This window comes from Bos grunniens, chromosome 26 (assembly GCF_055505025.1).
Source record: "Bos grunniens cultivar Pamir isolate PY7600 chromosome 26, Bosgru_T2T1.0, whole genome shotgun sequence".
Lineage (NCBI taxonomy): Eukaryota > Metazoa > Chordata > Mammalia > Artiodactyla > Bovidae > Bos > Bos grunniens.
Window position 1 is genome coordinate 17,117,939 of NC_141190.1, and position 25,741 is coordinate 17,143,679.

Consider the following 25,741-nt stretch of genomic DNA (forward strand, 5'->3'; position numbering starts at 1 on the left):
AGGACTCCAATATGCTCAGTAAGTGACATTTTCCTTAATTCGTCTTCCCTTGCTCTCCCCTGATATTTGGCTTTCTACCCTGAGAAAAACTTGCTGCTTTAAAAAATATACAACCCTGTATTCTTCAACATTTAGTTACTCAACACCTTGAACACTGACATGATGTGTAAGTCTGGTTGACTCAAACCATAAATTGTCACCACAGCCAGCTTGACCCCTATTTCAAGTTTCTGAATTCCTCACAGATTGGCAGGGCCATAAAATCTCCAGCCTTGAGGGACAGATCACCTAGACCAGCATCTCCCAAAACGTGTCCCACTAAACACCACTGCCAGAGAAGTTAGCAGGTATGTAAAAGAAAAGGTATTACAGAATCTAACAAGTTTGCAAAGACTTTCCATGTGACCCTCAATGACACTTAGGCATCTGAGAAGCACTGTCATAAAGAATCCTGTTGAAATTCACTAAAACAGCATTTTACTAACTTATCTGGCCACAGAACCCCTTGCCCATTTCTATTCTTGGAGCATCCAATAACATCGTGCAGAACAGATTTCTAAAAAACACCCCAGGATGGGGAAAGAGGAAAAATTCACTTTCCTAAAACAGGTCAGTTATAAAAGGCAGAGCTGGCTTCAAACCCATGCCTCTCAGACCCCAAACCTCTGCTCCCCCCACTACAACTGAGGCTCGCTAAGTTCACTGCCCAGCAGAATCACCAGGCATGCTTGTTAAACTGCAGATGGCCGAATCCCACGTGGAATTTCTAATTCAGCGAGATCGGTGTGGGTTTCCAACTAGCTTTCAGGCAATGCTCGAAGCAGTGAGAACCCCTGCACTACACCCACCCGTAGTGGTACAGGGGTGGAGAGGGCCTTGGCCTAGAGACTGAGGACCTAGTGGGGAAGCCAGGGCATAAACATGCGAAAACGCCTAAATGGCCACAAGGTTAATAGCTAACAGCTCGGCATACAAGGCTACATCTAACCCACAAGCAAATCCAACAGCCCAGAGTCCAGCTGAAAAAACTAGACATCAGGAGCTAAACTAGATCTTTAAAGGATAGGAAGGCCCAAGTGAAAAAGGAGGAGGGGAGCATTCCAAGTGGCAACAATAATTGGTATTGCCCAAATATTTGTTTGTAGAGTCACAGCCTTTCGTAGCTGGAAGGGACCTGGCCTCATATCTCTGGAGAGCACCCTGGTTCTTACATTTGAATATGGGTGTGACTGCTATTTCAAAAATCCACAACAAAACACTTAACACAGATAGAGAAGCTCCTCTCCAAGTAAGTGATTTGGAGGACCCAGCAAAGGTCTTCCGCTCACTTAGTGTGCTCGTCCTCTCACCTGGTACCCAGCAGCCCACCTCCAGGACATTAAAGCAAGGCCCAAGGACAGCTGGCCACTAAGCCTGCAAGCCAACGGGCTCATTCTTTTCTTAGTGGGTGTGAAACAGTCAAAACTGTTCATTCTCCTGCAAGTGCCATTCTAATGGGGCTTTGAGGACATGCAAGTTTCTAGACATTTTCTTCACCCCCACCCTTCAAATAAAAGACTATCTGGGAATATAAGCTTCAAAAGTTGGCTACAGCAAATTTCCTCAAAGGAATGCCCAAGAGGGAAAATGCCATTCTCTGTGATCAGGTCCAGGGCCACGTTAACTCACGTGACCCCTAACTCTGGTCCTGCGATGCTGTCCCTGGCTGCTGTTCCCAGTGAAACGGCAAGGCCCTCACTGGGGTAGGGATGCAGCAAGCCGGCCTCTCCCTCCTAACGTTCAGTGAACCTAAGACAGGGTGCAAGGGACACCAACTGAGACACGAACCGCCCTTCCAGTTAAGGCAGAGAAAACACGGGATAAATCAGAGGGCAAGTCCTGAGGAGAGTGAAGATGAAGAGCTGAAGGTGGAGGTGGTGATTTCCAGGGGAGTGAGGAAGCGGGATGCAGGAGAGGATGGCAGATGGTTCATGAGCACCTGCCCACTCTCTGTCACCCTCATAAAGTCCTCTGTGGTGGATCAATGCTTCCATTTACAGAGGAGGAAACAAGTGACTTGCCCCAGGCCACACAGCAAGCAAATGCCAACATAGGGGTTTTAGCTCTGGCTTGTCTGAATCCAAATTGGTGGTCTTCGATGATGTAAGATGTACCGGTGACACAGACCCTGTGACTTCCAAAGTCAACTAAAACAGAGTAAGCGTATGCTCCAGTCTTTGCCAAAGATTGGACTTATAGTTTAAAATACACTGAAATTAAATACATTTGAGTCAGATAGATATAGACACACACAAGCTATATATTTGCCCAAATGTAAAATGTTAAGTATTCGTTAAGTTCTACATTAGATATGTATGAGGGGAAAGTTTGGACCATTTGTTAAAAATTATCACCACTGGCAAAACATTCTATGCCTCTGAAGGGGTTTGGACATATTAGTATAATAGCCTGAACTACAATCTTCTGTTTCCTCCTCCAGGATACTACACAAAAGCAACACAGAATGGAGGGAGGGAAGGGTGAACATTTCAGTATATTTAGGAGAGAAGGAACCCACAGATTCAAAAACTATATTATAGCTTCTGAAAGCCACTAGGAGTGGTTCAGAAACATGCAGAGATAAGTATAGGATCCATGTGTTTCCACATCACACAAAATGATTAACATTACTAAATACATACAGACCTGTCTACATGCCCAGCACTGGTCTGTAAGCTTTACATAAATCAGTGTCTTTAATCATTACCTCCTACCTGTGAGATAAATACTATCTTAGAAATGGGGCACAGAAGGATAAAGTAACGAAGACATAATAGTTCAATAGTAAATGGAGAAAGTAGGATTTAAATCCAGGCCTTTGGGCTTCAGTGCCCACACTTATCAGCACTGAGACAGGTTGACTATCCTACAGCAGATGTACAAGATAACACTATACCATGATTTCAGTGGCAAAGGATTAAAACAACCTAAACGACGTTCCCAGGCCACTGTTTGTGTGTTATGACATCTATTCAATGGAAATAACAGATCATGAAGTAGCTCAAAATATAAGATGGAATGATTTCTGAGATGACGATTAAATAGAAAAGCCAAGTTCAAAACCCTGTGGACAGTATGTTGTCCTTTGTAGGAGGAAAACATACATACATACATATTTAAAATACAAAGAACATTTCCACAACAGTGCACAAGAAACTGCTGCCCATAACTGATGCTGAAACAACAACAGCGGAAGAGATGGAAGATTCACTTTTTACTACAAATCTTTTTCCAATTTTTGAATTCTGAACATGGTCATATCTCATCTATGTTTTTAAGGCAAACTCAAAAACAAAGATCGTTTGAAGAGAATCATGGTGAAACGTTTTCCAACCTAATTCGCAGTAGAAAGGGTAAGTAGAATATTCTGGGATAAACTATATGAGAAAAGAATCTAAAAAAGAATGAATACATGTATATGTATAACTGAATCACTTTGCAGTACACCTGAAACTAACAAACACAATATTGTAAATCAACGATTTACTTCAATAAAATTAAAATTTTTAAATAAATCATCTTAAAACTAAAAAAGGAAGGAAGGACGAATAAACAAAAAGTGATCAGAACAGTCTTTCTGACAATTTTCTATTCATTCCATAGAGAAGTGAATAACTTCCTGCAATTTTTCATAATAGAGATTCTGAAATGCTTAGAACTAAAAAAGAAAAAAAATGACACCATTCACTTTCTTCAACTCAGACTTTTGTTTCTTAAAAATGCAGTGCACGCATAGCAATAAAGAATTCTTTGTACAGGTGGCAGTAAAAGGTGTTTCAATGCTTGGGTTTGGGGTGTGCATGACAGCACGTGAGAAACCCCTAAAAAAATAAAGATGACACAGGTAGTGACCCAGCACAACCACGGTGTGGGCAAAATAGAAGTGGGCATGTCACCTCCATGCCACTAAAGAAACGGAGTCTCGTATGGCCGACAAAGCATGCAAGGCATCTTGCTTTGCCAAATTTAACCAGGGACATTATTTTTAAGTTACTATAATTAGTTCACATTTGTCTATGAATCAGCCTTTATGAGGCAATCGTATCTAAGCCCCATCAGATGAAACCTGAGGCGACATCATCTCTGTTTATTATTTTGAAGAGAAAGAAAGGGTGCCAAGTTTCCTGCAACACCCAACTCAAACCCTGAAATTTGGAGGACAGAATGTCCCGTTGTCCACGTTTGAAGATAGGAATATATTTTCATCTAATACATCAGTCCCAGGTTCAGCTGGCAACAGGAAGGAACTGAATTCCAGAGGTCAAAAATAGGACTTAAGTATTAAAGCACCTTTCAGTGCTCATATAGGATCCTATTTATGTTTTAACCCCTTCCACTGCAGCAGTTCTAAGAAGTGTTCATGCTTGTGAACAGACATGAAAATATTTCAATCTAAAGCTCTCTGTCTACAGATTGACAAGAGATTGGCAAACGTGAGCATTTTAAAGCTATTTTTACATTCCCTGATCCACGGCTTTCATAATTAAGTTTCTCACAAAGAATGAAGAGTTTCAACAGCAAATATAAAGGCAAGGGAAGGGGGAGTGTTCCTATTTAGCCAGGGCTTCTGCTGAATGAAACGGCTCATCTAGGGGGCTCTGAAGTCAGGTACATAAATACAGCAGGATCTCCAAAAGGAGCCCAGCCAGGGAGCAGGCAACACTAAGGCAGTGAGCATCCGGAAGAGGTTTAAATGGGCTACATTAAGTCCCAGGACCAAACTGGAGGCTCAATGCTGTAATTCACAAAGAACATCAGTTAGCAGCATGGCAGGAACACAGCATGTTTGAGTGAGGCCAGAAGGTACAGGACAGGGAGAGCTGCTATTCACTTGTCAGAAATTATACTGAAGTTTTAATATTTTCACGTACGCCCATGTGTCCTTGACAAATACATACATATGCTCTTTTACGGCAAAGACCATGGGTTCCAGTTTTGATATTTACCAGCCAGATTCCCTTCAGTAGACCATTTTAACCAAAAAGAATTTCATTTTTTTCCCCTCGAACATAACAACAAAAACAAATAAGCAACAGGGAATGATACCTGCCCTGTCTAATCTCACAGGAATTCTATAAGAACTCAAGTGAAATAATTTTACAGTTTTTTTAAAATTCACCAAACATTTATATGACACTATATGCCAGGCACAAGGTGCTGGACAATTCTTACTTTTAACAAACTGCTGACACAGGTACTATTATTATCCCTGTTTTAAGGATAAGAAAACAAAGGCTCAATAATGTGCTTCTGGTTGTACAGCTTGGAGGTGGGATCTGGGCTCTGGCAGACGCACTCTTTCCAGGTAAGGACTCCACAGGTGGCTCAGTGGTGAAGGATCTGCCTGCCAATGCAGGAGACGTGAGTTCGATCCCTGAGTCAAGAAGACCCCCTGGAGAATGAAATGGCAACCCACTCCAATATTCTTGCCTGAAAAATCCCATGGGCATAGGAGCCTGGCAGGCCACAGTCCACAAGGTTGCAAAGAGTCAGACACAATTTAGTGACTGAGCACGCACATGCAGACTAAGTCTATAGTATGTGCTGCTATACACTATACTATGTAGCCCATCATAATTATCATGAATTCCTTCACTTAATCCCAGTTTCACAAATGAGGAAAAGAATGCTCAGAGGTTAAGTCACAAGCAAGCCAAGATCATAAAGAATGCATGGCAAGGAGCCAGGATTTGAAATTGGGTCTGTGCCTCTCCGGACCCTGCACTTTCTTTCTTTGTTTTTCTTTTTATGTCACAAGGTAAGGAGATCTTGGTTCCTGGAGCAGGGATCAAACCTGTGGCCCCTGCAACAGAAGCTCACAGTCCTAACCACTGGACTGTCAGGGAATTCCCCAGACCCTGAACTCCTATTGAAGTTAAAAAATTTCAATCCACAAATATTTATTCAGCAACTCCTATGTTCTAACACACTTCTTTAAAATGGTAAGGAGGTGGTGGTGGAACCGAAAGGCTTTTGTTATCACCTCAGTACTAAACTAGCCCCACCCACACTCACCAAGTCCAGACCCTACTCACAGCAAGTACCCAGTGATAGCTGATGCCACTGAGGATGAAGATGACGATAGGGGCATTTCAAGTGTTGGCACATAGCTTCAAAGGGGAATCAGACTGCTCAACCTGGAGGGGAAAAAGCCCTACAGGTCAGAATGCTGACAGTTATTAAGATGAACAGGTGTGACTGAGCTAACAGGTGGGACCTTTGTAGGTATTCTGTTAATTCCTACTCAGCTTTCAGCTCCAGAAGCCGGCTGACCAACTCATCCTGATCCTTCCTGGACTTCCCCAGCAGTCTCATGTCACCCAGGAGGGGTAAATATTAGGTTGGCCTTCCACCCCGACACCCCTGGTTCCAGCATAGGTACTTGCAAATAAAAGGCACTCACTCACACTGTGGATTAGATGCATGGAAGGAGCAGTGTTTTATTACTCCCAGCGCACTTGCACTCCACAAGAGTTGCCAAGCAGCAGTTCCCACACAGCAAAAGGACTATGTGAGAATCATTTTAATTAGCACTTTTATTGTTTGTATGCAAATGTACATTCCTAAAATGAGCCCTTTAAAGAGCTCTCCCCTAGGTTGATATCCCTGAGATTTTTCTGTAAATCCTTTTACATAGATAGTAAAGAGAAATTTCAATCTAGCTTGAATCTGTAATAACGGAGTTAAGGTGCTTTTCTTTACAGGAATGACAAGCCTAAAATGAGGGTGCCAGGACAGAGCTGCTTCTTGACTTACTCATCCCAAAATAGCAGGCACCTCAGAGCACTCTTCCAATACCCAGTTCCAGAAAAGTGACACACCACCCCCCCTCCACCTACATCCCCCTGGATTAGAGAGCCCTCAAAGTTATCACAAGCAAACTTTCCAACCTCCCCTTCTGTTCCCTTCCCCGAATGTCCTGCTACAAGCTCAGGCAGTCCATTCTCTCTGCTGGCCCATTCCCAGTCTGTTCCCTTCCTTTGGTTCTGACCCAGGGGCTGGGCGGCTTTGGTTCTGTGCCTTAGCTCAAGGAGAGGCCCAGATGCTCCTTGAGAATCAACCCTGGCAGAGGGCTCCGTGGACCCGGCCCAGGCCTGCCCAGCCCTGGGTGGGTGTTCCAAAAAGTTCATCTCTTGGGGAGTCAGGGTGGGAATAAAATTCTGGGTGGTCAGCATGGCTGAATCCTGCCGTGAGTCACTAACCCAGCCCTGTAGAGTTATACCAGGCAGCCCAGGCAGCCAGTCACCACTTAAAATTAGAGAGAACGTGACAGCAAGAAGCAAACTTCTCAGAAGGGCACACAGGGAAGGCAGAGGTTGCTTACCTGAGCTTGGAGGGAAAACTCCTGCAGTCCAAAAGGGTGGGGAGGACTGGAGTCAGGAAAGCCCTGGAAAGTTCTTTAAAGGGCTGCAAAGCACTGGGAATGCTCAATTTGCATGTCTGGGCCACAGGAGGAGGGAACAAGTTGATGCTGAACAAAAGGACAGTACTATCTGTCAGAAGATAAGTCCAGAGGCTAATGTCTGGAATGACTTAAAACACATGAGAAATGTGAATAACTGTGAAGGGTGATTTTTTTTTTCTTTCTTTTTTTTAACTTATGATCAGAACCAGAAGCAAAGCAAAGAAGTAACAGGCCTGCTTAGGGAAGGCAGTGTAATGTGACAGCAAGCAGAGAAACAGCTGCTGACCAGTACTGAGCACCTTCTCCATCTGAGAGATGGTTCCTCATCCAGGAAGAAGCACCTCTGGTAGGAGTGACTGAAAACTGAAGACAGGTGTGGAGCCAGGAGCAGAGCCACAGCCACTTTAAGTCAGGTCTTCAGGCTCAGATGAATCAGAGCCACAGAACTGACGGCCACAGTCGAAGTATCAGCAGATGTCAGACATGAATCACTTAATCCTTCAGAAACCTCTGAGAAAGGAATGGTGTTGAAAGAGGAGGAAGTGATTAACAAGAGGAAGGTTCTAGAAGATGCCCAGAGAAGCTCTAGCCTAGAGACTTCACAAGATCTGACACAGCTTCGCTAGGAATAAAAACCAAATTAACCATTCCCTTTTAGATTAGATTAGACTAATAGTTCAGTTGAGTGTCACTTGAGTCCCATGATGTCCCTGCAAACACCACTGAAGAAATGTGAGCAACTAGGTGGGTTTATATATAGACAATTGAACCACCAGGTCACACGCATGTGGATTTAGCCCCAACCTCTTCGTTTTGGACAAGAACATGTGTCTGGAGGTGATACAAATGAGGGAGGGACCATCACCTTGTAAGATGATAAAAGATGAATTTTCAAAGCTCACAGGTTATAAAATGAATCAAATCTAACAAAATGAAATTAAGGTGGAAACGTGAAGGCTACATCTTTTTGGAGGAAACTGGAGAAGGGGTAGTACTTTGGTTGACCACATGCTTCATGTGACCAACATCCTGAAGTGGTTACCAAAAACAGTAGCCAAGTCTTGGCTATCTCAGGGTCCTTATGATGAACCCCTCAGAGCCTCTGGGTAGGAGGTCCTTTGGCTTCAGCAACCAACCCAGCTCTGGAACCCCAAGAGAGCCCCTTCTCATGTAGGGAGTTCTTAGAGGAGAGCTCAGCTGTGGCTGGGGCTCAAGAGAGGCCCCCACTTGAGATACCTCTTAGGATACACCTTCAGGTAAGATGAGACACTGCAGTGAGACGCTGACACCTTAGAAACACCTGCCAATCGACACCTGCTATCGTCAAGGCTGGTTCTGTCTCAAAGTGGTCATTCTCAAAACTGGCCAGCATAAGGACCACTGCTGGTGAGGGGATGGGTCAGGGAGGAGTGAGTGTCAGGAGCATTTCAAATTTGGTGACGTCCTTCTCACCCACTGACCCTGACTAACAAGCCAAGATCCCTGAATGGAAACGCCTGGTTGGAATGCCTTCTTAGCTCAGTGAGACAAGCACCTCGGGAGTCATTTATTCCAAGGAAGGGGACATCCCTAAAGGAAATGAGTAGACGCTAAGCAGAGAATACAGCAAATCAAAAAACTTCTGACGCAGTCCAAACCCTTGGGTGATATACTTTCAGTTCAATACCTGGAACTCAAGACCAGCCCAGAGGGAATCCGAAACAGACTCCCAAGTGGCTGGGAGCCAAGAAGGTCTAAAGTGACTTCAGAAACCTCTAACATCAAAGACACTGGGCATGTCTGAAGCCAAAGGACCTCTGAGCTGAAGTAGGCTAAAGGGGGCATTGAACACCATCTAGCTCTTACTATTAAAAGTGGGAAGGAGAATATGGAGGTGCTTGTGGGAGGCAGTGCTGGAGAGTTCCCTAAAGTAATGAATTTGAAGACCCTGGTCTTCAAAGTACTTTTTCCAAAATGAGCATTTTTTTCTTCATGTACTATTTGGTTAGTTAACAGAGGAACCAAAAGGTTCAAACCGGTCAACCCATCCTTTGTGCTCAATGACGGGACCTTCCATTCCTGGAACTGACCCTGAGATACTTTGGACCGCGGGTGACGGGCAGAGTTCAGCTGATCCGCAGTGAACTGAAACCGACCTCACAAAACCGCATCATTCATGAACAGGCAGTGAGGGAACTAGCCACACCCCACCCTCTGTCCGCCCAGACTTTAACCCTAAACAGAACGTTCTAAATCTCAGATACTGTCCAAAAGCTCAGAGACACGTTTTGGAGATGGAAAATACACAAACAAGCATTTTTAGACACTTCACCTAGTATCCCATACTCCAGGGATGGTCTGGAAGCTGAGAGGTAACTGTCTTTCTCTCCCCCAAGGCGCATCCTTTCAGTGCCCTGGCGGCTCTGCTTGCTCCAAGAAGGAAACTTCCACCCAACACTACCGGTCTTTAACACGCGCTAAGGGCAATCTGGAGTCAGGCGCAGGAGTGACAACAGCCAGGAGGGACAGGCTGAAGCACAAGCACTGAGTATTTGAAACCACAAGCCCTGAATCTGCAATTCCTCTGTTTACTTAGAAACAGTTGCTGATGCTCACCCCAAAGATAAACAAGGACAAACCCGGAAAGGGAAGGGGAAGCAGTGAGGTAAGAGCTGCTGTAAAGCTGGCAGCACGCAGAGGAAAAGCACTGTCAGGACGCAGTCTTCCTCCTGACGAGAAGAATGAGATAACAGACTGCTATGAATAGTGATTAGAGGCTGTACCCGGGCGCGAAGCAGACGCAGAGACTCACCACCTTCACACACTGAAAAGTCATCCGCAGACTATTTGGAGGTTGCTATGCTAGAATGGAAAGAACACGGCATGTGAAGTCAGAAGAGGTGACTGAGTCCCGGCTCTGCCTCGAGCAAAGCTGTGTGACGTCAGGCCTGGCACTCAACCTCTCTGAGTTTCAGTTCTCTGTGAACTGTAAAATGAAGGAGATTTACACTAGCCAAGACATGCAAACAACCTAAATGTCCATCAGCAGATAAGTGCAAAAAGAAGACGTGGTGTATACATATGAAGAAATATTACTCAGTCTTAAAGAACGAAATGCCATTGGCAGCAACATGGATGCAACTAGAGATTATCATACTAAACAAAGTAACTCAGGAAGAGAAAGACAAATACCGTATGATACATGGATTCTAAAATAAGACACAAATGAACCTATCTATGGAGAAGGCAATGGCACCCACTCCAGTACTCTTGCCTGGAAAACCCCATGGACGGAGGAGCCTGGTAGGCTGCAGTCCATGGGGTCGCTGAGGGTCGGACACGACTGAGCGACTTCACTTTCACTTTTCCCTTTCATGCACTGGAGAAGGAAATGGCAACCCACTCCAGTGTTCTTGCCTGGAGAATCCCACGGACGGGGGAGCCTGGTGGGCTGCCGTCTATGGGGTCGCACAGAGTTGGACACGACTGAAGCGACTTAGCAGCAGCAGCAGCAGAACCTATTTATGAAATAGAAACAGGAGGCAGAGGGAGGGAAGGATTGGAATTTGGGGATTAGCAGATGCAAACTATTATATACAGGATGGATAAATGACAAAGTACTACTGTATATACAGCACAGGCAACTATACTCAATATCCTGGATGGAAAAGAATATACGTCTATAAGAAAATAGAATAAAATGAATGAGTTAGACTAGCTGCCATCATAGTTTTCTTCCAGTCCTTACATTCCATTATACTATTATACTAAATACTGCAGCTCAACTAGTCATGTCCCCTTCTACTGAATACCTTCTGTATGTCCAGTGCTCTGCTGAGTACTGGAACAGTCTTGCACTCAAGGAACCATCCAATCACTTATACTAGCAGCCTGTAAACAAGCTTCTACAGTATGCAGGGAGAGACACGCGGACAGGGCGAAGAGTCAGCTGACCCAGCATAGAAAGAGGGCAATCAGGAACAGCTTCCCAGAAGTGATGCCCAGGCCAGTAAGGGCAAAAGGAGTCTTATGTACAAAATGATCCCCAGAGAGGAATGGCCCAATAGGGCATGCATGATGGGAGGAGTTCAGAGATAAAGTAGTAAGAAAAGCTACAATCAGCACCCCAGAACTCCTACACTCCTCTGCTGTTCATCCTAACACCTCCCTATACAGCCACACTCTTAGGGTCAGCGCACGCCAACACAAGGCCAGTCCACCAAGCAACCATCCAACTCCTGCCCCCAGCCTGTCCCTCTTCCCCTGAGTCACATGGCCAAGCTACACCTGCTTCACACACAGGCTTCCTCCCCATCACACAGCAGGCCTTGCTTTCAACCCCTGCTCAGTCCCTGGTGCCCAACCCACAGCAGCTGTTCCAAATAGTTTCCATCTTCCTCAGAGCCACAGCCACAGCCCACCCACCCCACTCATGCTCAGCAGACTACCCTCCCCACCTCCTCTGCTCCTGGGAACGCCTGTCCAAGCGCTGCTCTGTAGCAACCTTTCTGCCCATCTGTCTCAGCTCCTTCCTGCAGAGCCCGGGCCGAGCTGTGGGGACCTCTACTCATCAATACAGAAGAAAGTAAAAGGAAATGGAAACCACAGTCATCCACTCATGCAGGCTGTTGCCCGTGCTTCTGACTGGACTCTGAAACAGCACACTTAAGTGGGATGAGGTCTATGTGTGTACCCGCATGCCAAAAGGTTTTATGCAAATATTATTAGCTACTCCATAACCATTGCTTGAAGAAACAAATACTTTTTTTTTTTTTTTGGCAGTACCATTCAGCATGTGGGATCTGAGTTCCCTGACCAGGGATCGAACCTGTGCCCCCTGCAGTGAAGCACAGAGTTTTAACCACTGAACCACCAGAGAAGTCCCCAAACAAGTAAACAGATTTAGACGCTGAGTTGCAAATACACAGTATCTCCAGGCATGTGAACCAAGAATATAGTCTGCTGCTGCTGCTAAGTCACTTCAGTCGTGTCCGACTCTGTGCAACCCCATAGACGGCAGCCCACCAGGCTCCCCCGTCCGTGGGATTCTCCAGGCAAGAACACTGGAGTGGCTTGCCATTTCCTTCTCCAATGCAGGAAAGTGAAAAGTGAAAGTGAAGTCGCTCAGTCATGCAGGACTCTGCCAAAAACATCCTTTGTATTAACACAATGGCAAGGCCTTTACCAACTGTTCCCTGCTTTGTTCCTACACACGGTTCATTTAATGCCAACCCAAGAAGCACTGAATCATGGTAGTGCCATTTAGTTCTGAAATACATTTCCTAAAAACACAATATAAATGCTTTAAATATAAAAAGCACACTCCTATAGGTTCCATATATTGTATGTATATTATACTGAACTGTATGTACAGTTATTTATTTTTCCATGTTCTTGGTGCCAGCATAAGCTCTCAGCCAATGGACAGCATAGCATGGCCTGAGCCAACTGCTGATCCAGCCCCAAGCAAAACACCGTAGGGCCTCTAGGGCACCGCCCTGTGTTAACATATTTACCCCACTAACACCTGTCTGTCACTCATTTATTTTTTGTTCTGGTCAACAATTTTGACTCATAATGGCCAACAGATGGTTTGCAACTGGTATTGGACCTGCTATCATGAAATAAAGGAAAAGCATCACCCAGGATTGGTAAATTCAAGTGTCTAAGAGACTGACCAGTGAACATGGGCCAGCTTATAGGCTAGGAGCACTGATAATGGAAATACTCTGTACAATGCCAGGAAGATAAATCCATCTCCCCACACCATCTACTAAACAGAGCTAGAGAACTCTCTCGCAAGGTCAGGGTGACATTGTGAGCTCCTGAGTACAGAACTCCTTACACATTGTTCTCTCCTGTTTATTCCAGGTAACCATGAGGAAGAAATGGCATTAGGAATCCTCCTCCATTTGACAGGGACAGAGTTAAGGGACAAAACAGGTGATTAAATAGTTAATTCCACTAGGGAATTGGAAGTAAAAAAAAATATATATATATATATATATTTATATATAATATATGGAAGATCCCTGAAGTTAATGATCACTCAGGAAAGCAGGGTTGCTGCTGCTGCTGCTAAGTCACTTCAGTCGTGTCCGACTCTGTGCGACCCCATAGACAGCAGCCCACCAGGCTCCGCCGTCCCTGGGATTCCCCAGGCAAGAGTACTGGAGTGGGTTGTCATTGCCTTCTCCAAAAGCAGGGTTGCTTAGCAACAGAAGCACAAGACATGCCCCAAAACAGTAAGACAATGGTGGCATGAGACCCACATCCTACCCAGTGAGCTCAGTAAGTTAATGACCCCAGATCATGCTATCTGCACACATTAAAAAACAAATTTATGGAAAGGTGACATTTCAGTGTGAAAGACCCTGTCCATAGCCAGGACAGTATTAGCTTGATATAGAGACAAGAAAACTCCCCTGCTCAACCTCGAGGAGGAGCTAATGATGAAAGTGTGATGTCTACTCAAGAATGAGAAAGAAGGGGGTCTTCTCCCCCTCCCCACTTTTCCTTTGATTATAAAGGAAAGTTTTCAGGGTGTGGCACTCTCTCACCTCGATGGCTTGTAAGCTTCACGAACATCCTATTCTAACACAGCATTTCTTATCTACCACTTTGCTTCTCATTGAATTCTTTCTGCGCTGAGACATAAAGAACTGGAACTCCTCAGTGTTTCCTGAAACACCACCTAATGGTTTCACATTGAGATGTTGGTCTTCTAACCCCCTAGACCTGGTTGTGTAGTTGGTCTCCAGAGTTTCCCAGAACTCACGTGCAGCTCTGCGTGTGTGGGGCACGTGACAGAACATGACAATTCTAGACTGTTGGGGTTTGAGTGAAACTCAAACACGATCTCATTACATATAAGAAACAAACAAAGCCTGGGGAGGGTGGGTTGTCCCAGGGCAGGTGGCCAGTAAGGGCCCAGGAGGTTACCGGAATGAGAACTACTGTCCCTTCCTTGGCCAGTCCAGCAGACCAAGAGTGTCCGAAGAGCTTTCACCCAAAGCCAAGCAGCTAAAAATGAAAAAGGATTGAGAGGCTATCTCCATTCTGGCTAGCATTTAGTTTTCGGAAGTTTACAGGAATAATTTTAGGAGGAAAAGGGCGTTATTAGAAACAGACTGATCACAATAGCTTATAAAATGGGAATGATTTAAATTCACATGGTTATTAAAGTTTTAGGATTTCTTGTTGGCTTTTGTTTTTATGAAGCTCCTTTCCTATAATCTACTGAATATTTTGGAAGGTACCAGGGACCAAAAAACTAACAGCTCTGCTTCACCAAAACATCAGGGACTTCTGTCATCCAGTTTTATATTTTTGTCTGCTTATTATAAAAAGGGAAACTAAGAAATGTTCAAGTTCCTTCAAGTTCAGTAGTTCAGCTCCATTTGAAAGAAAGAAAAAAAAAACTGGAACTATTTAAGAGCAAATATAATTAGTAGATTTGTATAAATGTCTCCAACATGGTAATTTTATGAGCAAACCACATTATACAGAGTACATGATATGTTTCAAAATTAATATAATGATTGGATATCTGTAAAGAATACTGAAAAATTACATTATTGCTGTCTTTCCTTCCCCTCTTATTTAAAAAGGCATAAATCCCTTAAAGAAAAAAAAAATGTTTCACTCCACAGACAACTATTTTTCTATCACTGTAAATGTAGTTTCCACATTTAAAAAGGGGGATACCAAAATGATTCTTTGCTGAACCTCAAGATCCTTTGATATGTCAAGATAAGATTTTAAACTGATACTGAAAGTCAGGAGTTACAAAGGCTGGAGTTATATAGGCTGAGAGGGCCATCCAGATAACAGATGATGGTCTGGGGACTGCAATAAATTGGGACTCATATGCTCTCACATGATGGGTCAATGGCTGTTCCACTCCAGCCCATACCGTTCCATGTAAGAATATGGCTCAGCACTGTTAGATATTCTCATTGTGCACAGCAGCTAGAAACCCAATCATGTGAAACTTCCCCAACTTTGAAAATTCTGGTCACTTACTTTAAAATTTTTTTAAATACTGGTGTTTTATAGACAGTTAGTTTGAAGGACAAAATGCTATAAACATGATTAATTCAGGAAGTAAATTCAGTGCCTAGAAACACAAATTTATTGGAAAATGAAGAATGGATTCTATACACTTTTTTTTAATATACTCTTTTTTAAACCTATATTATTCCCTTATAATAGCTTTTCTCTTGCCCAAGGGGAATGAGGATGGGAGAATACATAAATTTGAGGAAAAAGATTGAAATTAGCTGTTAGAAAGCAAGAAGGGTAAAGATACCTTTACTTCCTTCTTTAATTAAAATAATAGAAATTGATTTAAGAGTATTTTCAGCTTTTGAGTCCATGTTGGGACAATTCCAGAAGTTGCACATTTCATCAAAGTCAGGCTGCCTTGAACATAGCAATTTTCCCTAAACTTTTTGTCTAATCAGAAATGCCACCCAGAGGTACCCAGAGGCAGCCACTTTTATAATGGTATGCTAATGGTTTATGTGACTAAGTTAGAAGGCATGAAAACCAGATGGGGGAATGTCATCTATTTAAAATGTAAAAGTACTATCCATGCTGTGGGTACACGTGCATCTGGGGTGGAGGGGTGGTGTTCTTGACCCTTCTTCTCACAAAAGCCTAAGACCCAATACCTGATTACAAAACTGAAAGTTCAATTGTGCAAGTTCAAACACAGATAATGTAGTCGTTTTTTTTTTTCTCAAACATACTCCTGCAGGATCCTTTTTTTTTTTTTTTTCTTTTAAATCACTGATGGGATCAGCAGACCGGAGAAAATCTCTCCTACTGAGGAAAACAGAGTGAGTCATCTCTATGCTGATAAGAGACTGCAGGACGAGGGCACTGCTGTGAAGCAGGTATCAGGTGGTGCCTAGTCTAAATGAGTCAGTGGAGCAATCAAGATCATTTCTTTCCATGACATTCAGTGATCACTGGAGATGATGTTGCCGGCCTTATCTCAGTAGCATCCCTAAGCACAATCTAACATTTACTTCCCCAAACCTGGTGAGGAGGAAGGGGGACTGAAAAATATCTGACTATTTGTAGTGACTAGATAGAAAAGGAGAAAGTATCTTGTTTTTACACATGGTTGGCTGGCAAATGTGATACAACTCCCTGTTTGTTTTAAAAGTATAAAATCAAATGTGTAAATCTCTTGGAGAAACATCACCACCTAAGAAACGTGGCTGCTGCACAGAACGAATGTCATGGCTCTGTAGAACACAAAAATGTTGGCCAGAAAACAGCTTTATGAACCTCTGGGAAGACAAACGAACATGCTAGCCCAGGAAGATACTTTTAGACAATGACCGCTGTAGAAATGGACCCGGAAAGAGCACACACTCCAGACAGTGTAGTGATCTGCTCATTAGTCCTAGACACTGGATTCAGTCTCCGCTTTCAAAAAAAGTTACAACTTGGGCAAATTACTGACATTTTCTGACAGGTGCTGAGATTTTTAAAACAAGGAAAATGAGTTTGGGAAGATCGTTTTGAATGAACTCTGGGGTTAGGGGCTATCAACCACAACAGATTCCAAATCCCATGTTCTGATCCACAATGCAATAATAAGACTTTGCTCTACAGGGCGGCAGGGAGATGGCCCATTGAAACGAATATAATTTGTGCCTCAACTCATGGCAACTACACCCCATTTGAATTCACATTTGTCTAAGGTGGCTGAGTAAAATATTAGCCTGAAACAGCCTTGAATCCTTTTTGAAAGAGCCAAAGAGGAAATGAAATTGGCCTGATTGACATTTTTGTAACACACAGAAATGTGAAGGTCAAGGTAAAGAGGCTGTAGGGGAACAGAATTTGCCACCCCAAAACATATCTCTTTGGCATATTAATTATGTTAAGCTGGTTATAGTTTCTAAGAAACCACAGACATGGGAAAAATTCTGAAAACCAAACAGAAGTGACCCTTTTAGAAGAAACACTTACAGGTAAATCTTCATTTGTAAGGGTGTGTCCCTGTTGTACCGGGTAGAGGAGGATGATGAGACCTCTAGAAACTCTTATCAATGGATAAGATGATGACTAATCTACATAACAACCTTACCTTAGCTTACAGTCCTTTTCCTGGTCAACTCCCATAACTGACTCTCATCCTCTTTTATCTTTAGCTAAGGACAATATCGAAAGCTAGAGTATTGGACACTTAGGGGAGTTACTTGAGTTTTCCTGGGTCTCTCCCTTGCATGCAGGTTGTTACACTTTTGTTCAGTTTTCTCCTGTTAATCTGTCTGATGTCAGTTCAAATCTTAGACCAGTCAGAAAGACCTAGAACAGTAAAGGAAAATTTCTTCCCAAAGCCTCACACCAAGTTGCTGATGAACATGAAGCGTTACAACAAATAAAGGCAATGGCCATTGAACCAACAATGACCTTGGTCAACATGCACATCAAGCAAGAGTCCCAATAAAAACAAGAAGTGAAGGAACTTTAGATTTTTCTAGGTCATTTGTTAAGCCGAGAAGAGGTACTATTATTCTTTTGAAAGATAATACATAAACCAAAAGATTTAGGACAAAAGGGTGGAGACTGAAAAGGAAGTTCCCTTCATATACCACTGCCCTTCTCCAAGGTTACTCATCTCCAGCAGCTTCTCCTAAGATGACCCACATACACATGAGCAATGAACCACTATTCTGCACCCCTGGCTACTTTTTACAGAACATAAGGGAGATAGTACCATTTATAAATGTCCCACCACTTAAGTCTCTGGGGGCATGGGAAGGTACCAAAAAAACAATTTTTCCCTTCATTCCTAAAACCACTTGCTGAAAAGGAAACAGGAGAAATCCTCACCCTATGACTGCCAGTAGGTTTCATTCTTTTTAATCTTATTTAGGTTCCACTCTGAGAAAAGATGACGAGTGAAAACCAGGGTTGCTGTCAATCGTCATGAACATTCCACTGAAACCTTCATTTTGCCATAAATCAGTGGTTTCAGATATAGAATACTACCCAATAAGTGCTCATTTTCCAGAGATTAGATACTCCCTAAGTCTCACTGAGAATATTTTCACTGAAACACAAGGGTCTTGAGATACACGGAAGAGCAAGTGAGGGCTGCCCATTACCCCGGGCAACTGGAAACAGCACATTTCAGCATGCTGCTTAGCCCACTGCCCTCAACAGCTGCACAGTTTTCCATGCTTTTTGTCATTTGCACAAAAGGCCTTTAAAAAACAAAACAAAACCAAGCCTGGAGAAAAAGTGGAAATGTTTCAAAGAAGAGAATCTTGAAGATATCCAAGAACGTCTGGGGAAGGCTAACCTGAGGCTCACAGGGCAGCCAGAGATGGTGGGACCCTAAACCCGGGAGAGGGAGGAGGCGGACAGGCTTTGAGTTGGTAACTTTGGGAAGGGGGCAAAAGTGTCTCTGGGGGCTGGAGATAACCAGAGTAAAGAGATTTCCCAGGTAATGTAGGAACAGAAAAACCAAGGAGCCCAGGGAGAATATGCAGGAAGCTCAGTGGGATGTTTTCTCTGGGAAGGGGACAAAACCAATATAGAGCTGTATTCTGTGCCAGAAACCCACAAATAGATGAAAATGGAAAATGTGTTTACTCAAAAAATAATCTTCTCATGTCAGTGGCTGATGATTAAAGGTGTATGGGTGGTCCTGAAACACATACATCTACCACAACCATCACTGTCTATTTTTGCTGCTTTATTATCTTATAGCATTTATCTTTGGTATTTCAAAGATATCAAAATATTTCATAAATTGTGGTCCTGCAAATCAAGGTTGTCTTTTTGGCTTTTTCATAAAATTACATCACAACTTTCACCGCCAAACTACTGATTTTCAGGGACCGCTTTCCATTTAGCAAATCTTCATTTAATGAAATTTTGAGTGTGATCAGAGAATGAAAAAAATTTGCAATGTATTAACTAACAGTAAATTAAACTTCATCAAAATGGCTTGTAGAAGTTCTAGCGCATATAAAGAACAGTGTAACTTATGGGCTATTATTGGCAAAGGATGCTGGATCCTTCTGCTTGCCAGCCAAAGACAGCCATGTGCCAATTGCATAAATGCAGTTTATAATTCACTCAGCTGGCCAGATTTTAAATCATGCAATTCTAAAACTAATCTTCTTGATTTGGAGGAGTCACAGTATTTCCATTTTTTAAAAAAAACATAAGGTGAAGCTTTATTATATTTTCCTGTCATCTCACTTGAATCATTTCTATTTGTATTACATGAACTTATCCCTTATTCAGCAGTTTATACCCTGATGCTGGGAAAGATTGAAAGCAGAAGGAGAAGAGGGTGACAGAGGATGAGATGGTTGGATGGCAACACCAGTTCAATGGACACGAACTTGGGCAAATTCTGGGAGATGGTGCAGGGCAGGACAGGGAAGCCTGGCATGCTGCAGCCCATGGGGTAGCTAACAGTCAGACACGAATTGGCGACTGAACAAATCCCTTATTCATTAGAGATGTGTCTTCATTCACTTCTTAGTAGGAATTTTATATGGTAAATTAACCCTTTGCCTTTATTTTCTTTGTCCAAATTCTACCTATCTCTTCTTTTTCTCCCTGAATCATCTCCATCTCATAGCTTCAAATACCATCTACATGCTGATGACTCTCAAAGGTACCATTTCCAGCTCTAGCCAACTCTGAATTTCTAAATCTCTATATGAATATTGAATGGGCATTTCAAACTTAATATGCCCAAATGGAACTCTCAGGGTCCTCCCCAAACCTCCTTCTCTGTTCCCCATCTTAGTAAATAACAACACCATTCACCTAGCCAAAAACACTGGACTTACCCACTTTCCTTTTTGCTCATACCACACACTCAACCCAGCAAGTTCTATCTTCAAAATATACCCTGAGCTTGACCAGATCACACCATTTTATATTCACCATGTTAATCAAAGCCATGCCCTTATCTCTGGCCTAGACCAGAAGGGCCACCTACAGGTCACACCGATTCTATTCTTGCCCCCAAAAGTCTGTTCTGCATTCAGAACCCAGAGAAATAATTTTAAAGCTCAAAGAAAATCATATCACTATTTAACTCAAACTTCTCAAAAGGTATCCAATCACACACAAGGTTTTGGAGTAAATCTCAACTCCTTACCATGCCTATAAGATCTACCATTGACCTCATTTCATATCACTCTGCTCCCCAGAACCACTCCCCAGCTCAAGGCCAGCCAGACTGGCTGCCTTCCTGCCCCTCTATCCTGCCAAGCTCAGCCTACACCAAGGCCTTTCTTTTTGCCTTCTGTTTCCTCTGCTAACCACCTCTCCGCAGATTCCTTCACTACATTCAGATCTCTGCACACAATTTCTATCCACCCCTCTCCAAACAAAGACCTTCTCAGACCTCTTTCAAAAGGAACCCCTCAGGTTTGGGGCAAAATGGATACATGCACATGCATGGCTGAGTCCCTTCACTGTTCACCTGAAACCATCACAAAATTATTCATTGGCTATACCCCAATACAAAATGCTGTTGGTGTTAAAAAGAACTCCTCACTTCTTTTATAGCACTTATCACTCCCTGAAATTGTATTATTTATTTAGTTATTTCCTTCATTCACAAAACACTTATTTCATGAGCACCCACCACCATGTACAAGGTGCTCTTCTAGGAGCTGGGTAGAGAGCAGTGAATAAGTAAAGACCCCTGCCCTCATGGAGGTCACATTCTTGTCACCCCACTCAAATCCAAGCTTCAGTCCACTGAGTCCCCAGTGCCCAGAGCCGTGCCTTGGCACAGAGTGGGCATTCATGCATGTTTACTGAATGGAGGAAGGGTCCCACCCACCTGGGACCACTGGTTCCCTGAGAACTCCACCATAGACCTCTTCCTAAAAGATGGGGCTCTGAGGAAGCCAGAATGTCCACTGTGTCCCTTTGGGCACAGTAATGGGGACAGCCAGCCTCCCATGTTTCAGTTGGGTCCCTAACCTTGGGCCTGACCAACTGCCCTTCTTTCCCCGCCCCACCCCAGCAACCTGCATACTCCCCAGGCGGCCATGCCTCCAGGTCATGTCTCACTGGGTCGTAAGAGCATCTGATTCACCTAGTTAGGAGTGGACCAGGCAGTCAGCAGCAAACAAACCAGCTTCTCTCAATCAATAAAGAACGGCTGGAATCAAGACGCATGGGTCATACTGCCTTCCTGGCTCATGGTCCCCCCAGCTCAGAACTCACGTGAGACCTTCACCATCAACTAGCTGGTATGCCTCCAGGCACTCTTAGCATTAGAACCCACTTGTGTTAAGGACATATTTTTGCCTCTTTCAGCTGCCACAGATGCAAGACATTTACCTGCTGTGATGAGTAATTAAGTTTCTTTGGAAAGCGGAAGAACATTTGTTAACTGTGAAATTATCTGATGGCAAATAAAAATGAAGGTAATTGTGAAACAGAGTTAATTTATCTTTCTAAAAAAGGGCAGCTGGAATGGTAGGATCAGATCAGATCAGTCGCTCAGTCGTGTCCGACTCTTTGCGACCCCATGAATCACAGCACACCAGGCCTCCCTGTCCATCACCAACTCCCGGAGTTCACTCAGACTCACGTCCATTGAGTCAGTAATGCCATCCAGCCATCTCATCCTCTGTCGTCCCCTTCTCCTCTTGCCCCCAATCCCTCCCAGCATCAGAGTCTTTTCCAATGAGTCAACTCTTCGCATGAAGTGGCCAAAGTACTGGAGTTTCAGCTTTAGCATCATTCCTTCCAAAGAAATCCCAGGGCTGATCTCCTTTAGAATGGACTGGTTGGATCTCCTTGCAGTCCAAGGGACTCTCAAGAGTCTTCTCCAACACCACAGTTCAAAAGCATCAATTCTTCGGTGCTCAGCCTTCTTCACAGTCCAACTCTCACATCCATACATAACCACAGGAAAAACCATAGCCTTGACTACACAAACCTTTGTTGGCAAAGTAATGTCTCTGCTTTTGAATATGCTATCTAGGTTGGTCATAACTTTCCTTCCAAGGAGTAAGCGTATTTTAATTTCATGGCTGCAGTCACCATCTGCAGTGATTTTGGAGCCCCAAAAAAATAAAGTCTGACACTGTTTCCACTGTTTCCCCATCTATTTCCCATGAAGTATGGGAATGGTAGGAAGGGAAAAAACGAAAATGCAAATCCCTTGAAGAACCACTCTGGAGGACTCGAAATATGTATTTAAAAATCCGTGTTTCTAACATACGCGTTCACTCCTCAACTTGCTTGCACAGAATCACCCAGCTCTACACCTCAGAACTAAACAGGATTACTCCGTATTTGCTCAGCATTTTATTCCCTTGGAAGCATTCTCACATAATCTTTCAGCAGAGCAGGAGTCATTTCACTGTCTGCAGGCCCAGGGAGGTAAAAAAAAAAAAAAAAAAATGCACCTAAGAACCCACAATAAATAGCAGAACCAAGAAGGTAGCAGAACTCATATATGCCTAGGCCAGTCCCAGTTTCCTTCCTTCTATGACAGAAAATGCAGTGTGGTTCTCTGAAAATCCCATTCCATAGTCCACTGAAAACATGGCCCTCCGTTGAATTACAGCAGCAGCAGCAACAAATAAAACACAACACATATTTACCAGTGGTGTAAGGTGCTGGAAAGATGCATTGGTCCTGGGGCTCCGGGCAGGGAGAAGGTCTCACAAACTCTTTCAACAAATGCCACCACTCCTGCAATGACAAACATACAAGACATCTGAAGCAGGCACCCTGCGGCCTCTCTCCAAGGAGGCCTTCTAAATACCAATGGCTAGGCACCCTGTTTAGACTCAAAGCCTCCCTCCTCATCCTCCAGCCCCACTTCCTTCTCACCCTGACCTCCCCTGGTAGAAGCTGCATCTTTAGTTCATTGGCTGAAAAGGTCCCATGAGAATCGATGGATCTCAGGCAGAAAGAATCTCCTGAGACCATCTATGACAGATGCCAAGTGGGTCACCTCTAGCCTGTAGAGGTATTATAGTAATCTGCAGGATATGTTCAGAAAATTTGAGCCAAAAATTTAAAAATCAAAAACTGTCCCATAAAATCCCAGATTTCTGGCTTCTCCTTTCAAAAAAGAGAGGATCTGTCAACATGGCCCCTGTTCATGTCTGAAAATAATCAGCTGGTGCTAAGAAACAGCTGCCCTTCACAGGCAGGCTTGGCTATTCCAATACGCCACAGTCCCTATCGCTCCCCATCATCCCAACACAGAGAAAAGCTGTGGTGATCACTGTCCTCGTGTTATTTTGCTAGAGATACAAAAATATTTCCCTCTCCCTATGATTCTAACAAAAGTAGAAAATTTTGTTCTAAGGGGTTGAGCTCTAAGAGGGGGGAATAAAGGTACAAGCACATATAGCACCTTAAGTTAGTGACCTCATTTCTGTAGACATTTGCAACCCTTGAACAAGAATATCACTCCCATTTTACATAAGTGAAAGGAGGAAACTGACTTACCTACTCCTACAGTTAGAACTGGCTCTGTCTCTAGAACTAAGGTTCAACCCAGGACTCTTTCACTATGCCCCCCTGCACAGCAGTCTTCTATTACAAAGCAAAAAGTCAGTTATATATATATACATATACACACAGGGGGTGTGTGTGTTTCTCTCAAAGCTAAATACTCAATTCAAGGAAACACAGTCGGAGTAGCCAACCTACTCTGTACTAAAATGCTGGCCATACCTTCATTTGCCAAAGAATGTAAGAGTAAGTTATATCAGGTTCCCTACGGGCCTGTTTCCTAATGTGACATTTTCAATACAATTGTGCTGCTTTACACACAGTAGTTCTCACAAATACCATGAATTGGCTACTTCAAAAGTGCTCGGTTAACATTCCAAACTGCCTGAAACACTCTTTATGCTAGAAAAATGTCCCTGAATATGCATCTAGAATACAAGGCTATCCATAAGCTTATATACAGGTACGACCACTGTAATAAATGAACAGTGTTCAACTATAAGGTCACGAAGGGAGTTATTTATATCGTTCCCCTCAAAGAATGTGTTGATTCTCTCACTCAGCAGGTATTTACTGAGTCCTATTACACGCCAGGCAGCAGGTGAGGTGATGGATACATGAAGAGATTCAGAAACTCAAAGACTTCTAAAACAACAGGTGAATATAAAAATCTGGGCAGGCGCAGGTGCCATGGGAGCCCTGAGTAGGGGCTCCTAGTGCAACTGAGGGGAAGAGACGCACCCTAACACGGCCAGGCGTCAGAGGAAAGCCTGAAGCAGGCATGGGAGTGCGGCAGGCAGGGGGCTAACCAAGGGGAGGTGGGAATGACAGGGACAGTGGAGCTGGAGCAAAACTTATGGACAGCCCCTTCAATTTATACTGTCCAGACCTTGTATTATCTTACAGGTCTTAAAAACTCCACCTTATGCCACCTGACCCAGCAGCATCTATCAAGACTTGATGCACAGCCCACATGTGCTCTCTTGAATGTTGACCTTGCCAAGTGCCCAGATCAAAAATGCCACTAGTTTCAGCCCCGCTGCCAGGCCACGCCCATCTGTCACTCCCTCAGGGCAATCAATGCTGTCCCAGAGTCTGCAGGACCCTAGAAACAAAGGGGTCGAAACACTCAACCTTCCTGTATTTCCAGAACCTCCATGATGTCTGAGAAGACAGTAAACAGATTTTTCCCTGTGCCATCACGAGATGGTCCTGTCTCTACCTCGAGACCTGGATTTCTACAGCCAGAATCTACCATGCAGTCGAGACTCAGGCAGCAAGTTTTGTGAGAAAACGTTCCAAAACATCTGCCCATCAAAATGCCCATGTATTTGCAGGGCAGCAATGGAGACAGAAGCATAGAGAACAGACTTGTGAACACAGTACAGGAAGGAGAGGGCGGGATGACTTGAGACAAGAGCACGGAGACATATGCCTCCCCATGTGTATAACAGATAGCCAATGGGAATTTGCCAGGCGACACGGGGAGCTCAACCCAGTGCTCTGTGACAGCCCAGAGGGGACGGATGGGGAGGGACATGAGAGGGGAGTTCAGGAGGGAAGGGACACAGGGATGCCTATGGCCAATTCATGCTGATGTATGGCAGAGGCCAACACAATATTGTAAAGCAATTATCCTCCAATGAAAAAAAAGAGAAAAAAAAAAATGCCCAAGTGGAGGTCCCCGCTTTCTTCAAGGAGAAGAAAGAGAGGAGCCTCCAGCCTTGATCCAGGTGTGGCAAAGCCAGGGCAGCATCCCCGAATGACACGCTTTGGAAAATGGCCATAAAGAGAAGTGAAGACCAAATACACGGCCATGGTTAGGGA

At 43.8% G+C, this 25,741-nt stretch overlaps 1 protein-coding gene across 41 annotated transcripts in view; it reads right to left on the minus strand.

The window, feature by feature from the left end:
- The window catches only part of SORBS1 (sorbin and SH3 domain containing 1), a 234,363-nt gene that overhangs the window by 148,878 nt on the left and 59,744 nt on the right, over positions 1-25,741 (minus strand). For 29 of the 41 annotated variants that reach the window (XM_086378829.1, XM_086378844.1, XM_086378822.1 and 26 more), the window contains one exon: positions 23,050-23,140. The exons of 5 other annotated variants lie outside the window; for them this stretch is intronic. Coding sequence is in view for 6 of the 36 variants with exons in the window: in XM_086378817.1 (XP_086234943.1) it covers positions 7,744-7,752 (9 nt within the window). In the remaining 30 variants the exon portion in view is untranslated. Of the gene's footprint in view, positions 1-7,363; positions 7,460-7,743; positions 7,854-23,049; positions 23,141-25,741 lie in introns of those variants that run through there. 7 more of the 41 variants (XM_086378817.1, XM_086378820.1, XM_086378835.1 and 4 more) reach the window with 6 other exon arrangements.